Below are 16,749 nucleotides of genomic sequence, written 5' to 3'. Positions count from 1 at the left end.
AGAAAGAAAGAAAAGAAAGAAAGAACTTGCCTCTGAGGCTGGAGGTGGCCCATAGCCACCAGCCTAGTAGCCATCGATAGACCTCTCCTCCATGAATCTAAGCCCCTTTTAAAGCCCTTTTTAAAGCCAACCAAGCTGGTGGCCACCACCACATCCCATGGCAGAGAATTCCATAGATTAATTATGCGCTGTGTGAAAAAGTACTTCCTCTTGTTGGTTCTAAATTTCCTAGCCTTCAGTTTCATGGGGTGACCCCTGGTTCTCCTGTTGTGAGAGAGGGAGAAAAATTTATCCGTCCCCTCTCTCTACTCCATACATATTTTTCTAAACCACTCCCATGTCTCTCTGCAGTTGCCTCTTTTCCAAACTAAAAAGCCACAGATACTCTACCCTTGTCTGCTAAGGAAGGAAGGGATATGGACTATCCCACACACATAATTAAGGTAAGGAACAGTGCAACTTTTCCTGGACATAGTAAGTCCAGGAGTTCTAAGCCCAACATCACCAGAGCATAGTTTATGGCAGTACTTGAGAAGCAAGAAAGCCTTAGTCATATCAGCATCTTTTTGAAACAAGGGGGCAAAATCCTTGGTGACATCTCCTTCCATGCTCTTGTTTAAGTCCTACTCATTCCAAGATTCCTAACTGTTTATGCTCAGGCAGTCTAAAGAACGGTGCTAAAATGGTGCCAAAATCAGAAGAAACCCCATGCCACAGTATGGGAATGGCCTGGCATCCCAAGGGGAGCCATGGAGTTCCTCAGTCAGAGCATGAGTAACTGGACAAGCTGCCCTGATATTAGCCTAGAGAGCCTGATGTCCCCTGTAACATGCAAAACAGGAGGGTGTTCTGGGGTGGGAGTCTCAATTCCTGCAGGTGCCCAACAGACCTGGCTGGTGATCTGTATGAACTAACTGGCAACTCGAGACACGTCAGAAACTCTCCAAGAATGTCCGTCCCAAAGGACACCAGGACTCTGAGTGTAAAAAGCTTGAAAATTCCATCAAATGGTGCACTGCAGAAAGTCATTTTAGTTTTTGAACAGGGAACAAAAAGGAAACCACAGCATGAGGAACCAGAAAATACCAGTTTTCCCCAACTGCAGCATAAATAGAAGTTTAAGTCCCACTCTGTGGGTTTTCCTGTGAACTGAGTCACAAGGCAAAGAGAGGTCTAACACATTACCTCATACAGTAAGTTCTCCAAGGAAACAGGGTCCATTTTGCTATATGTTTTCCACAGATCCACACTGACATCCATTAACTGAAAAAGAAAGCAGAGTTCTGCAAGGCATATGAATGCAGAGGGGGCTTTCCTCTCCTGTTTTCATGCACTGCGAGAAACAGGAATCTGTGGGTGTATGGCTCTTACAAATGTCAAAAGAGCAAGCAGTCAGAAGTGCCAGGATATTCTGGCCGGCTGCTGAAATGCACAGGAAGAAAGCTCAGTGCTGACCAAAAGCACATAGAGAAATAACGCCGTTGCTTTTTGCTGAAGTTGGGGCCGAGTGGTGCCATATGACACGATCCCCATTCACACAGACCCTTTTCAGCTGAGAAGGTTAACAATATGCCATTGTGGCTGGGGAGAAGTACCACGAACACCAGGCTCCCGTGTGTTTAGAGAGGTTCATGTCCTGACTTCCAGCTCTGCAGAGCGCGTCCAGGCAGCTCACAATTAAAATCACACCTAACTATCACACCACCTGTAACAATAATCATCACCTCGTTTTATAGTTTTTTGAAATTTAAAGAAGTTCAGGTTTGCAAAAGGAAAGACGGTTCTTTAACACTGTGCAGTGTTGCGATGTTGTTCTTCTTCAAGTAACAGCATCCTGAGACAGAGCAACACAAGAGCTTCCTCCTTCCACAGGAGACCAAGAGAGACTTTTTTTGAAATCTCCATCTAAAAAGACACTTTGGAGTGCTGGTGTTTGAAACAAGGGCTGCTGCACTATGACCGAGCAAACTGGGATGGCCTTGGGCATAAAGGGGTCATCAAGGCGACAGGAAGCCTCTCTTGCTCCACATCCGCCCCATGAGCTTTCAAGGAGCACCTGGCCAGCCACAGCTGGAGAAAAGAGCTCGGCGGGATTAGCCTAACTAGACCACACGTTTCAACTCGGCAATGCTTACCTCATATTTCATGGTGAAGAAGCCATCGCCGCCTATCCCCTCCAGTGCAAAAGCCTGCACGATCGGCCACTTTTCGACAATGAACATGTCAAATATCTGCAGGTGACCTGAAGAAAACCAAACATTTAAATCAAGGGGTAGCCATAACTCTTGTTTTCGCAGCAACCAACTAAGAGTCTTGCGGCACCTTAGAGGCTAACAGATTCATTGTGACAGAAGGTCTCATGGACTAGAGCAGGGGTTCTCAACCTTGAGTCTCCCAACGCTGGTCTACAACTCACACCATCCCTAGCCACAAAGGCCAGCCATTGCACCTGAAGCTGACGGGAGCTGTAGTCCAACATAAGAACGTAAGAACAGCCCTGCTGGATTAAGCCTAAGGAGGCCCATCCAGCCCAGCATCCTGTTTCAAACAGTGGCCCACCAGATGCCTCTGGGGAGCCCACAGGTATGTGCATGTCCTCTCTCCTGCTGTTGCTCCCCTGCTTCTGGTACTCAGAGGCTTCCTGCCTTTGAGGCTGGAGATGGCCTATAGCCCTCCGACTAGTAGCCGTTGATAGACCTCTCCTCCATTAAGTTATCCAAACCCCTCTTAAAGCCATCCAGGTTTTGGGCTGTCACCACATCTTGTGGCAGAGAATTCCACAAGTGGAATTGTGTGGAAAAAGTACTTCTGTTTGTTGGTCCTAGACTTCCTGGCAATCCATTTCATGGGATGACCCCTGGTTCTAGTGTTATGTGAGAGGGAGAAGAATTTCCCTCTTTCCACTTTCTCCACACCATGCATGATTTTATAGACCTCTATCATGTCTCCCCAAAGTTGTCTTTTTTCTAAACTAAATAGCCCCAGGTGTTGTAGCCTAGCCTCATTAGATGTGATGACCAGAACTGTATGCAGTACTCCAGGTGTGGTCGCACCATAGTTTTGTAAAGGGCATTACAATATTAGCAGTTTTATTTTCAGTCCCCTTCCTAATGATCCCTAGCACGGAATTGGCCTTTTTCACAGCTGCTGCACATTGAATCAACACTCTGGGGACCCATGGCTGAAGACTCTGAACTAGAGCCCACTTCAAATACACAAGGACTAAGACAACGCCAACATTGCAAACATGCGCACGCACATACCCCTGCCGCGTCATGCATCCAATAATCCATGAAAGCCTGTTCTAACAGTACTCTTTGGCTTGCTATAGCATTTTTAGGCCACAATAGCGCACACCCAGGTTTTGAATTAAGGTTCTCTCTTGTCTTGCTCTTAGCTTGAAATTCCTTTGGTGCAGGCTTTCTGCCTGGGGAACTCAGGGGGCTGCTGCCAGTTTCTGGGTTCAGTTCAGAGTGCTAGTTATCGTAGCTAGGGCCCTCCATGGCTCAGTCCAGGATATTTACCATATGGACCATCTTCCCTCCCACATTTAATTATATTTATATTCCATTCTTTGTCTAAAGAGCACAGAGGAACATACATAATTCATCCTTCCCCTTCTCTACTTATCCTCACAACAACCCTGTAAGGTAGGTTAAGCAGGGACAGCAACTGGTCACACTGCCTGGGGATCTGAATGCAGGTCTCTCAAGTCCTAGTCCAACACTAACCACATCACCACACATTTGAGCCTGCTTACCAGTGTTCCCTGTAACAGGGATTCCCAAATGATGTTGATGATAACTGCCATAGGCCCCAGATAAAGGGCACTGCGGCAGGGGATGATGGGAGTTGTAGTCAGCAACACCCGAGGATCACTATTAGAGGGAACACTGCTGCCCACTCAGATCACTTGACGTGCCCCGCTGCATGCCCTTCTACTATCCAAGGAAGAATCGGCAGGTAGGGATGTGCAAACTGGTTCGCTGCCTCGGCCAGCTTCCCCCGCCGCAGTTCCCCTCCGCCGCCGATTACCCGGCTTCGGCCCCAAAGTCTCCCTCCCGCTCGGCTTCAGCGGCGCCACCTCGGCCGGCTTCCCCCGCCGCCTCTTCCCTGGCTTTGCGGCGGCTGCTTCTGGGCTCTTCTGTCGCCGTTTCCCCCGCCGCCTCTTCCCTGGCTTCCCAACATGGCCGCCTGGTGCTGGCGGTCGTGCCTCCCTTGCCGTGTTCTGGGCATGCACTTTGCGCATGCCCAGAACAGGCCAGGGAGGCACGAACGCACGCCTTGGTGTCCGTCCACAGACGGACACCAAGGCTTTTATTAGAGAGGATTAACATATATGGTAAGCGTGAACAACTGTAAATTTGAATCTGAGAAAGATCTTCTGCTTATTTGCGGCATGTTGTTTTTGAATTATTGCTCCGATTATTGAGCGTGAATAATCTCTTCAGAGCAACAGTTCAAATCTGACTGTTGTACTCAGAATTTCTGCTACAAAATACGTTTTTAAGAACTCTCCCACCCCCCAGCATATTCCAGTGTCATTTAGTTCATTCAGCTAGTTTCAGTAGCAGGATTGTGTATGCAAAATTTAGTGTCTGTAGGTGCTGGGATGGGAGACCAGCTGGGAAGACCATGATGGAATGCTGCCTTGAGTCCCATCATGGAAGAAAAGCAGGACAGCAGTGTAATATTCGATCCTGACCAGGGGCTCAAGGTTGACTCAGCCTTCCATCCTTCCGAGGTCGGTAAAATGAGTAGCCAGAATGTTGGGGGCAATATGCTAAAATCATTGTAAACCGCTTAGAGAGCTCCAGCTATAGAGCGGTATATAAATGTAAGTGCTATTGCTATTGCTAATATAGTTTGGATGAAACACATAGGAATATCCTCAGTGAGCTGGAGGATATCCTCAGGAGAAGAGAGCTGGCCTGGTAGTAGCAAACATAACTTGTCCCCTTAGCTAAGCAGGGTCCACCCTGGTTGCATATGAAAGGGAGACTTGATGTATGTGAGCACTGTAAGATATTCCCCTCCGGGGATGGAGCCGCTCTGGGAAGAGCATCTAGGTTCCAAGTTCCCTTCCTGGCAACATCTCCAAGATAGGGCTGAGAGAGATTCCCACCTGCAACCTTGGAGAAGCCACTGCTAGTCTGGGTAGACAATACTGAGCTAAACAGACCAATGGTCTGACTCAGTATATGGCAGCTTCCTATGTTCTCTATCCTCTGTCTGGTTGTGCATGTTGCTGGCAATCCAATATTGTGGCTGTGCACTCCATAAGAAGTGTTGTGCCTTATACATACCAAGCCGAAAGAACTGAGGATGAACTTTGGTTTGTCATGAAGTTCATTCAAGTGTGCAACTCTGTTTTGCAGTCGGAATTTCTTGGGGAGGGAGAATGGAAGGGTTTTCGCTTTGTGTGCCAGAGAAAACTGCTTGCATGTTTCCTCTGACCGGTGAGTGAGGTGAGTAGCTATAGCTGAACGAGGGGGGCAGATGTCCCAGGGGGGTGGGCCTGCCAGCTGGGTGACAACTTGCACTTTGCTCTGGAGGAGGAGGGGGGGCATGGGGAGGGGCCCATCTTCACTGTTTGTCCCAGAGCCCCCTCCAAACTTGCTGCGTTCCTGCAGTGAGTAATTGGACGCAGAAATAATTTCTCTTAACCACGATGCAGATGAGAGCCACTTTCATATAGTCTCTTATGCACGGAAAGCAGCAGCACTTTGCTTGTTATGCTGGTTTCCCTATTTAGAACAGAATAGAATGAACTTCGTGACTTCCTGTTAATGATGCAAAGCCAGGATACAAGCAGCAAACTTGGCTTGTTTTCCCGAGAATAACCCCACAAATGAGCTGATGCAAGAAAGCTGCAAGCCAGTTTTCTCTAATCGTTTTCTTAAAAAACATTGTAGAGCAAGCAACACATTATACTTTTATGAACTGTGGGTTTCCCAGCAACAGCCACTCTCTGGGGGCCAACAACCACCCTGGTTATGGCCACATGCCATATCTTCTGAGCTCCTCTCCGTTTTTATTTTTGTTATTCACAACACAAACGTAGCTCAGCATGCACCCAACTTGTTTTGGTACTCTTGAGTAAGGCAGTTGCTTTTGATAATGGTAAAGGGAGTGGCCTTCAAATGCCTCCAGCTGTATAGCCAGGAATATGGGTATTGTGTTGAAAACGCATTTTGTGTTCCATATATTTTAATTTTTACATTTTATATCCCACTTTTCCTCCAAGGAGCCCAGAGAGGTGTACTACATACCTGAGTTTCTCCTCACAACAACCCTGTGAAGAAGGTTAGGCTGAGAGAGAAGTGACTGGCCCAGAGTCACCCAGCAAGTCTCATGGCTGATACTGTTTCACTAGACAGAGATCTTTTTCTTGTGAAGACTTGCATGCTGAATACTGTGTTCGATGTGGTGTTGCTCTCTTGTAATGTGTCAGCCAAGAAAGGCCTTTGAAATTGATAGGAGCGGTAATCTGAGGGGGCTCTGCTCCCCTACAATGAAGGAAACTCAGCTGTTGTGCATGCGGGACAGGGGCTTTTCTGTGGCTGCCCCCAGACTTTGGAATGCTCTCCCTGTGGCTATTCGCTCCTCAGTCTCCATCATGGCTTTTAGAAAACTTGTGAAGGCTTGGCTCTTTACTCAGTCTTTTATGTGATTGTCTCCATTGCTGCTTCTTTGTATATTGTATGTTATTTTTATGTATTATTTTAAATTTTAAAAAACTAGATCTGTTTTTATATTTTAGCATATTTTAATTGTGTAATTTTTATAGTCTTGTTTTAACTTTTTCTGTGTTAATAGAATAATAACCTTGTGATTATTTTAATGAAAGGCGGTATATAAATTTAACAATAAAATAAAATAAAATAAAATAAAATAAAATAAAATAAAATAAATAAATGAAAATTGAGTTAAAGCATTATTGGGATGCATGAAGCGGCTTTGCGTAGAGTCAGACTATCGATTCGTCTTGTCCAAAGGCCTTTCCTCACCTAGGAATAGAGGGAGCTGCCTTCCACCGAGTCACACCCTTGGTCCATCTAGCTCAGTACGGTCTACACAGATGGGCAGCTGTTTTCCCAAGGTTTCAGGGAGAAGTCTCTCCCAGACCTATCTGGAGATTCTGCCAGGGAGGGAACCTGGAACCTTCTGCTCTCCCCAGATCAGCCCCATCCCCTAAGGGGGAGATCTTACAGGGCTCATACTTGTCATCTCCTGCCCCATGATTATTTTGGCTTCAGCCAAGCTGCTGCACCACGTGCCACCATACCAGGCTCCGGCACATGCCCACGACGCAGGACAGACTGGGTGGGTCAAAGCCAGAGCTCACACAGAAAGCCATCTGCAGGGGGAAGGGGAGTGGGGCTGGTGGGGCTCTACCACCCTGCAACCGCAGTGTCACCCTTTCAAAATGGCGGGTTTGTGGAGCAAAGCTACAGCTGTCCATCATCAGTGTGTTTCCCCCTTCTCCCTCTCCTTGCTCCTCTCTTTCTTTATCTACCATTTCGATTCACACAGAAAGCGGCCTTTCCCCCATTCAAACCGTTGGCCCATCTAGCTCAGTGTATCGCTCGCACTGACTGGCAGCAGCTGTCCTGGATTCCACACAGGAGCCTTTCCCAGGCAGCCAGGCCTACGTGGAGACGCCGCCTGGGACTGAAGCTGGGGATTCCTGCCTACAAAGCAGGGGCTCCGTGACTGAGCCAGGGTCCCTCCCCAGCAGCACCCCCCTCTCGACGGGGGAATAGTTTTTAAAGTGCACTTCGAGGCATGTGCACACGGCAAACCGAGCCCCGTTTCCAGCTCAAGCTTCGTGAGGGTCGGAACCTGCCTCCAAGGCTCTACCCACCCCACCAGATGTGCCCGTGAGGTTGCAGTGGGGAACTTTCAGAAGCACAGCTCTGCGAACTCGACAGCTGTCGGCGACTGACATGTGTGCTCAGTCTGGGGTTTTCTTTCTTCTTCTCAACTCACCTTGTGAGCTGAAGGGAATGCCAATGCGACTACAGTCACGGACCATGTCTACAAAGCTGGAAATCTTGAATTCCTCGGCAGCTTCTTCATCTTCATACTGACAAAACAGATAGAAAAACTTTGTTTAGAAGAATAATCAACATAACAGCTGCATAAAGACAGGAAGAATTTTCCATTAAACATGGATTACATCAGACACATTGTTATGATTTCAAGCCCCAACACTGTCAGCGCAAGCACTGCACTTGGCCTGTGGAAAAGCCTGTGTCTTTGGGGATACGGCAGTTACACGACACCACAGAAAGGCTGTCTTGGTACCAGGAAAAGGGCTATCATGTGATGCCTTTCATTGTGTTATATTAAGAAAAAGAGGCCTCTGCCAACAAACCCTCAGAAGCGTAATTTTTTAAAAAAATCTATTCCTGGTCATGGCAGGGGTGGTGATCCTAGAAGGTTCTTAAGGAGCACTGCATCCACATGCTTACTGTTCGGCCAATATCTTTAAACAGATACCAAAGATTTTTGAAATAACTCATTTTTATTGTGCTCATTTTCTTACAATCCAGTCTGCCCACTGAAAAAAATCATGTGGGAAAGCAAAGAAAAGAGCGAGAAAGGGAGAGAGAAAAGGGGAAGGGAGAGACACAATGGAAATATTCTTGCTGCAAGCATCAGTCCCAGTTCAACCAACATGAGAGCCCATTTGACAACATAGGACACCCAGAACACAGCAATATGAATTCTAATTTCTCACATGCTTTCAGAACAAAGCCTTGCACAAGACATACAATATGAAGACTGGTCCCGTCTGCTCAGCTGAATAGGCTCTGGAAGCCCCCAATTCAGGGGCCGCAGAGGGAGAGATTTCGCTGGTTTATCAGACCCAGTGGAGCAATTCTGCCACGGTGGATAGAGATGGCCACCTGATTTCAATCTTCTTGGTGTCAACTTGCAGTGAGAGAAATGAGGACAAAGTGGGGGAGGAACTTGCAGCTCTGCTCCCAGCCCCTCCAGCTGCTCCCCTGCTAGAATGGGAAAGGAAGCAGCTGACAGATGCAAGGAATTCCATAAAGGCCTCTGTGGAAACCCATTAGGACGAACAGCTTTGAGAGAGAGAGAGAGAGAGAGAGAGAGAGAGAGAGAGAGATTCTAATAATATGTTTGACAGCAGAAGAGATGATGGCAAGTGAAGCCAAGAGTGAAAGCATGGGGAAACGGGGCGGGGGGAGAGAAAGGCAGGATTCCGAGTTGTTCCTTCCACCCAAGTTGCCCACAAGCCATCTCTTTCATTGGGACTGTGTGTGCTTCAAGCCAGAGAGGTGCTGGGTCAGAGGGCCCACGAGGCAGAGCCTGGCAAGCCTCCTTCTTTACCAGCCTGACTTCCCCTCTCAGTTTAACTTCTTCCATCCTGGAGCGCCAGGCAACTTACACGGAGTTCCCAGGTGGTCACCCACCCAGGCACCGACACTGACCAGACCCAGACCTGCAAAGCTTCACAAAGTGCCTGCACCTTGAGCCCGTAGGACAGGCTTACGGTCCATGCCTTTAGTCAGGTGCATGAGTAATAGTTGCTGCTACTGGGTAGACAAAAGCACGGCATTTTGGAACTGGGTCTTTCACGCCCCAATTTTCAGATTCAGGCCAGAAGTCCTCTGGATTTTGTGATGTGCCCTACAAAGACACAAATCCAGAAGGGCCACTTTCAATGGCAAAAACCAAAACTGAAAGTCAGATTAGAGATGTTAGAGTATTAGACTAGGACTACTGAGAACTGGGTTCAAATCCCCCCTCATCTGCTTTGCATGCAGAAGGTCCAGGCTTCAATCCGTGCCATCTCCAGCTAGGGCTGTGAAAGACTCCCACCGGAAACCTTGGCGAGCCACTAGAGGCAGCTTCTTATGTTCCTCTCAGTCTAACCTACCTCACAGGGTTGTTGTGAGAATAAAAGAAGGGGACCACCTGGGCCACCCTGAGTTTCTTGGAGAAGCATGGAATAAACTTTAACCATTTAAACAATTCCTAACTGTGTATAAACTCTTGGAATATTCTGTCAGGAAGCTACGGAGCAAGAGGCAGAGAGTCTGGAAACACCATCGGCTGATCTCGGCCACAGGAAGCCACCCTCAAAGTTGCTTACCCCAGTCACGACCAGCACCCACCTGTGGCCTCTTGTGCTGGCCTGTCCGGGGACTGGCAAGATTGGTGTGGCACCTGAAGAGGTCCTGCAGGCGTATCACAAGACCTCGGGAAAGTTTCGCAGCACTTTGAGCAGAGAATTCGGCCAAGCCTGGGATCTCACGAGGACTGCCCCTTCTGCCAGGGGCTTTATAACAGGCAGGTGGCCCGTGAAAAGCGGCCAGGCAGGAGGGCTCAGAGGCAACGGAGCCCTGTGATCCCTGGGCAAGCTGGCAGTCAACAGTAGGGGAGCAAGGGAGCCTTGTGAACTTAACAAACCCTTTTTCGGAGGCCACTGTCCCAGCTGCAAACATTCTCAGAGGCCCGCCGGCCTCAAAGTAGAAATCACCCACCCCGGAGAAGAGCGTGACATATTCCATCACTCAAAACCAAGCCTGTGGTCAGAACATGGCTTAACAATACTTCTGCAGGAGCTTTAGCTCTGATGAGCAGAGCAGACACCATGCCTGGAGCAGAAACTGCTGGGCATTCGTTCGGAGCAGCCCAGCCAGAGTGCACAAGAACAAGAGGAACAGCTCCGGCCATTTTCGAGGGAGTCTCCGCTCAAGTGAGTAATTCAAGGCAAGCCAGACTAAGGCAGTGATACAATATATGCAGATAACGGAGAGCGACTCCCCGGCTCTCCCAAAGTCTGTGGGAGTTTAGGCACCAATGCATCTGGAGAGGCTTTGGGTTTCACCCAGTGGAGCAAAAGTAAATGAGCTTGGCTCCACCAAGTCGTTTCCAATCCAGAACCATCCAACTTCAAAGGAGGGTGTGTGTGTTAAATTATGCATTTAATCCAGTTGCATCAAGCCTCAAAATCCCTTCTCCAAAGGGAAAGAGGAAGGAGCAACTAGGACCACAATCCAGCAAGCTCCTTTGCCTGTGCACAACTCCATCCATGCTAGGACTTCCTCATGAGCCTCGGAACCCCACGAATGCACTTGGAGCATTTGGCAACTGCTCTCTTCCAGAAAGGTTTCTTTACAGGCCCCAGCAACCAATTACCAGGGTTGTTCTTCAGGTTACAAGGGTCCCTAGAGGCTGTGTATGTTCAGCAGCTCCTAGTGAACTTGATTGCTGGCCCAGCCAGCAAGTACCCAGTCCTAGACTCAGAGCAACTCCTTTAACTACCACACTGGGATTCCCTTTAGCAGGTCAGACCATCCTAAACCACCTGGGAGTTTTTGATGCAGGCCCAGAATGCTTTGCCAACTTGCATCGGATAAGACTGTGCTTGCAGTCTCTCCTGCAGCTGCTGCACTTATCCTGTGACCACAGTCTAAAAAGCATCGGCGAGGATCCCGGCTGAGAAGTCAGTAGCTGACATGCCGATTAAATTAGGCATGCCTAACGTGTCCTTTGAACTTCAATGGGACTTCCTCAAGTAAATCCAGTCAGAATGTCAGCCTGTTTCATTTTTCCTCTCCTCTTGATGATGATGTTGTTGTTGTTTTAATTCTCACAAAATGATCCAGATACCAAACACTGAGAACTAACTGCATGCACAGAACTGGATATACAGTTTTGTTTCTACAGTTACTGCCTATCGTAAAGTTCATCTCAAGTCAGTTTGCAAAATCTCAAATACAACAGGAAAATCCATTAAAAAGACACATTGAATACACCACTAATAGCAAAACAAAGCATTAAACACAGACAGAACAGCAAGCAGGAGGAGAATAGAGAGACCAGAGAACAGAGAGACCTATGTGGCAAAGGCCTGAACCACCAGCAAGGTCTTCAGTTGCTTTTTGTTAATATCTCAATATAAGAATTATATAAAGCAATGGTCCTAGGAATGCTTAACTGAGAGGAAACCCCACTGATCATAGTGACACTTCCAAAGTCAACAGACTGATCTTAAGATCAGGCAAACTTTAGCTTTAATTATTCTGTTTGGCAAAAGAGCAGGGAGGCGATAAGGCAGATCAGCATGCCAGAATCTCACCCAATGATGCAATACAGTGCTTGCAAGTACAACAGGATTCCAAAGGAGCAAGAGGCTCGTCATAAAGCTAAAGTCCTTCATAGGAAGCCAGAAGGGTCACAGCTCCACAACATTCATGGAGTGTCAGGGGGTGGGGAGCGGGGGGGGAGAAACGTGATTTTTATTAAGTTTGATGCTCGCTCACTCACCTCGCTCTCAGTCATACAATGGAAATGCAAGTTTCTCCAAAACGCTACATATGGCAAAAGGTAGTTGTAGTTGACAGGGTTGCAGTACAGATGGACACTGTCCGGCTTTATTAGTAAGATCGCATCTATAAGAAGAGCAAGTAGCCAGAATTAGAGCAAGCAATACGCTCACTAGCATTACTATCTTTTATTTTTGCAATACTAATCTACTCGCTCTTCACTACACAGCTTTTGAGGCAGGTCATATAACTACCCCCCACCCCCTTTACAGAGATCAAAGGTTGCTTTATTCATTTGATCCAATTTTTAAATCCTGCTCTATCCTGTGGGCTCAGGGTGGCTCACAGCATTTTCATCCTAAATGTTAATGCTCCTCTCTAAAAAAAATATTATTTGGGGAATAACGGAGATCAAATGAAATAGACAAGACATTGTAAACGTAACATTCACTTAAAAGAAGGAGGAGAAGAAAAGAGCTCTGTCCCAACTGCAGGCGCAACAGTCTTCAGAGCTCTGAACTCTGGCTTACCATCAAGGACTTCTTCAGGAAACCCTGATCTTTCAAATTCATTGTTGTTCTGGTTATACAAGCCAAAGAGGAGATAGTTCGCCAGTTCCCGGCAGCCTTCATTGTACCGGCTATCAATTCCTGCAAAAAAGAAGGTGCACACTGTAAAATCCCAGAGAAAGAACAATGGAAGCTGTTTAATTCAAAGTCTCGGAATGAACGACAGGAACATATGAAGCTGCCTTATACCGAGTCAGACCATTGGGCCATCTAGCTCAGTATTGTCTACCCAGACTGGCAGCGGCTTCTCCAAGGTTGCAGGCAGGAGTCTCTCTCAGCCCTGTCCTGGAGATGCCAGGGAGGGAATCTGGAACCTTCTGCGTGCAAGCAGGCAGATGCTCTTCCCAGAGCTGCTCCTTCCCTCACAGTGCTCACACATGTAGTTTCCCATCCAAATGCAAACAAGACAGACCCTGCTTAGCAAAGGGGACAATTCATGCTCGCTACCACAAGACCAACTCTCCTCCCTGACAATGAGTATTTAATCTTCAAAGTCTAACTTCAAAGTCTAACTTCAAAGTCTAAACACACACACTTAATTTCAGGATACCAATGCTCTTTCAAAATTATTATTATTATTATTACATTTATATCCCGCTCTTCCTCCAAGGAGCCCAGAGTGGTGTACTACATACTTGAGTTTCTCCTCACAACAACCCTGTGAAGTAGGTTAGGCTGAGAGAGAAGTGACTGGCTCAGAGTCACCCATCAAGGATCATGGCTGAATGGGGATTTGAACTTGGGTCTCCCCAGTCCTAGTCCAGCACTCTAACCACTATACCACGCTGGCTCTCACAGCTTAAATGGCACACAGCTTAATAGGCCACTCTGAGGTTTGGGAGGACAGCATGAAGCATCTGTACCCATGACTATAGGGAGTAGCATTTCACAGCTGGAAATCTGGGGCGCTGCCTCAATAAAGCCAATAAAGAATACAGCTTGGCTTGATGAACTACGTGACCCTGGTTGAAGCAACCGTCACACTTGACTAGCCAAATATTGGCCAGTCTGTCCACCATTCAACTATATTCCTAAGCCCAATAAACAAGCACAGAAACAGGAGGGCATTCCTTGCATCACATTACTGTGGCCAAGCAACATACAGCTATAACCAGAAGCTGAATTTCCATTTACCCAACAGGTGACAAGAAATTATTTTCGCAGCTGCCAAACCAGCATGACTAAATCTTTTGATGTTTGTTACAGCCAATGTACATACAAACACTTGCTCTCGGTCCTTTCTGACCTAGGGAAATTCTCCTGCATTTTAAGGTGAACCAATCCAAATGGCATCGTACAATTCAAATATGAAGCACAGGACTGCACAGCATTTTCTTTTCAACCAAGGGCTGAAGCCTGTGCTGAAATGTATATTTTATTTTCTGCCAATGATTTTGTTTTGGTTAAAAAAAAAAAAAAGACAGGCTTCAAGAGGCTGTTATGAGAACACAAGAACAGCCCTGCTGGACCAGGCCCAAAGCCCATCTAGTCCAACATCTTGTTTCACACAGTGGCCCACCAGATTCCACTGGGTAGCCCACAGGCAAAAGGTATGTGCATGCCCTATCTCCTGCTGTTGCTCCACTGCAACTGTTATTGAGAGGCATTGTGCCTCTAAGGTTGGAGGTGGCCCACAGCCACCAGACTAGTCATCATTGATAGACCTGTGCTCTATCAATTTATCTAGACCCCTCTTAAAGCCATCTAAGCTGGTGGCCATCACCACATCCCACGGTAAAGAATTCCATAGATTAATTATGTGCTAGGCAAAAAAGTACTTCTTGTTGGTCCTAAATTTCCCAACCTTGAATTTCATGGGGTGACCCCTGGTTCTAGTGTTATGCGCGGGGGGGGGGTGATTCTCTCTATCCACCCTCTCCACTCTATGTATAATTTTATACACCTCAATCATGTCTTCCCTTAGTTGCCTCTTTTCCAAGGTAAAGAGCCGCAGATGCTGTAGTCTAGCCTCATAAGGAAGGTGCTCAAGGCCCCTGATCATCGTGGTTGCCCTCTTCTGCACCTTTTCCAATTCTACAATGTCCTTCTTAAGATATGGTGACCGGAATTGTATGCAGTACTGCAAGTGTGGCCGCACCATACTTTTGTATAAGGGCATTATAATATTAGCCGTTTTATTCTCAATCCCCTTCCTAATGATCCCTAGCATGGAACTGGCCTTTTTCACAGCTGTCACACATTGAGTTGACACTTTCAATGAGCTGTCCTCCACAACCCCAAGATCTCTCTTCTGGTCAGTCACCAACAGCTCAGATTCAGCATATATGTGAAGTTGGGCTCTTTTTTGCACCTTTTGACTTGTACCAGTCAAAAGGTGCAACACATAACAGAAACGAAAAAATTCCGACAGGATATTTACTTAGGCCAAAACAAGGGATTGAAAACAAGGTGAACAGAAGAGTGGAGATCCTTGCAGAGACATCTGCACCCGGCTGTGAGGCCTAGAAGCTAATGCACTGAATGACAGGCTACTACTGTACAGATTTACGACAGACAATATATCCTCAGCACGCACACCACAACACACACCCAAACAGAAGGGGATTGCTTATGTTGGATGATCTCTGGCCCCCACATGGTTTGGAATGATCAAGGATTTTATGATGCTGTCTTATACACTAATCTGAAGAACAAGGGCAACCAAAGAAGCTCAGAGGTCGCTTTTGCTGGAGAATGAGCGTGTGAGTGACAGATGGTGCCCAAAACAGATGAAGAGGAGGACCAAGGAGTTTTTAAAAATGTTGCAAGAACAGAACTGCTCTAAATCCTACCTTAAAAACCTCTCCTTATGCATAAATAACCCATCAAATTACATTTAGTTGTCGCTAAAAGCTTTGATTATAGATTTGTTTTGATGCATGGAGTTAGTATCTTCATCTTCTCTGAAGACTGGCTTAGTTCCAATGGGGATACATTTTGTCAACTGTTCCCATTTTCCAGGAACACCCCTTGCATTCGGGGCCCTACTTTTGCCTTGAGGAGGTGGGCATCTTTTTAAAAATCTTGGTACCATGAATGGCTCACGTTGCTGTTCTTCAGCGTTCAGCACCCTTCCAAGGTATCTCAAAGTCAGGCCTCTCAGTGGGGGATGGGTGCATGTTTTCAATTTTATTTCTTTTTCAAATGTGTAGACCACCCTAAACTTCCATCTCTGGGTGGTTTAAAACCACATAAAAAGATTTAAAATGAAAAACTAAATAATTTAAAACCACAGGCCAGTTAAAGGACTTGCGTGAAAAAAACAAGTCTTTAAAGACTTTTTAAAAGTTGTAGAGGCTCTTGTTTCATCAGGCAACACATTCCAGAGTCTCAGGGTGGCAACCACGAAGGTCCGTCCCTGCAATCAAGTGACGTGCCAGGTGGGCATTGGGATAGCTGTGCTCTCACACTGCATTCCTTTTCTGTCTGTGTGAGCCAGAGTAGTATCATCCAAATCAGATCTAGCTTTCTTGGCCTCAGGCCACAAGGTTCCAGACATGTTATTTATTTTAAAAATAAAATAAAATAATGTCCTAGGCGGTTTATTAAAAATTTAAAAAACCAACTAGAGGACCCGGGCGCCGAGCATCTGCACCTCTAGTTGGGCCCAGCTGTCCCCACCCCATGCTGCCGCCTCATCCTGGGGGGCCAAGGCCAGGCCATCCTGCTGCCACCGCCTCCCTCCACCTCGCTGTCCTCCTCCTCAGGGTGACGGGGCTTTGCCCGCCACCCATCCTCCTCCCGCCGCTGCTATCCTCTCGCCCTCCTCCTCAGGGCGGCGCCAGTGCCTTCCCTTTGCCTCACTGTCCTCCTCCCATTGTCCTCTCGCCCACCGCCCCAACCTCCTCCTGGTGCGCACCGCCCCAACTGGC

The 16,749-nt window shown here is 47.2% G+C and overlaps 1 protein-coding gene across 2 annotated transcripts in view; it reads right to left on the bottom strand.

Moving 5' to 3' along the window:
* The window catches only part of DNAAF9 (dynein axonemal assembly factor 9), a 110,590-nt gene that overhangs the window by 69,087 nt on the left and 24,754 nt on the right, over nt 1–16,749 (bottom strand). Inside the window, exons 3-7 of one of the 2 annotated variants that reach the window (XM_053253607.1) lie at nt 12,839–12,958; nt 12,310–12,434; nt 7,993–8,089; nt 2,136–2,242; nt 1,186–1,263 (exon numbers count right to left, since the gene is read on the bottom strand). In XM_053253607.1, the coding sequence (XP_053109582.1) occupies nt 1,186–1,263; nt 2,136–2,242; nt 7,993–8,089; nt 12,310–12,434; nt 12,839–12,958 (527 nt within the window). The remainder of the gene's footprint in view (nt 1–1,185; nt 1,264–2,135; nt 2,243–7,992; nt 8,090–12,309; nt 12,435–12,838; nt 12,959–16,749) is intronic. The other variant, XM_053253609.1, reaches the window with a different exon arrangement.

Source organism: Hemicordylus capensis, chromosome 5 (assembly GCF_027244095.1).
Source record: "Hemicordylus capensis ecotype Gifberg chromosome 5, rHemCap1.1.pri, whole genome shotgun sequence".
Taxonomy (NCBI): domain Eukaryota; kingdom Metazoa; phylum Chordata; class Lepidosauria; order Squamata; family Cordylidae; genus Hemicordylus; species Hemicordylus capensis.
This window is presented reverse-complemented; position numbering and strand designations above follow the sequence as displayed.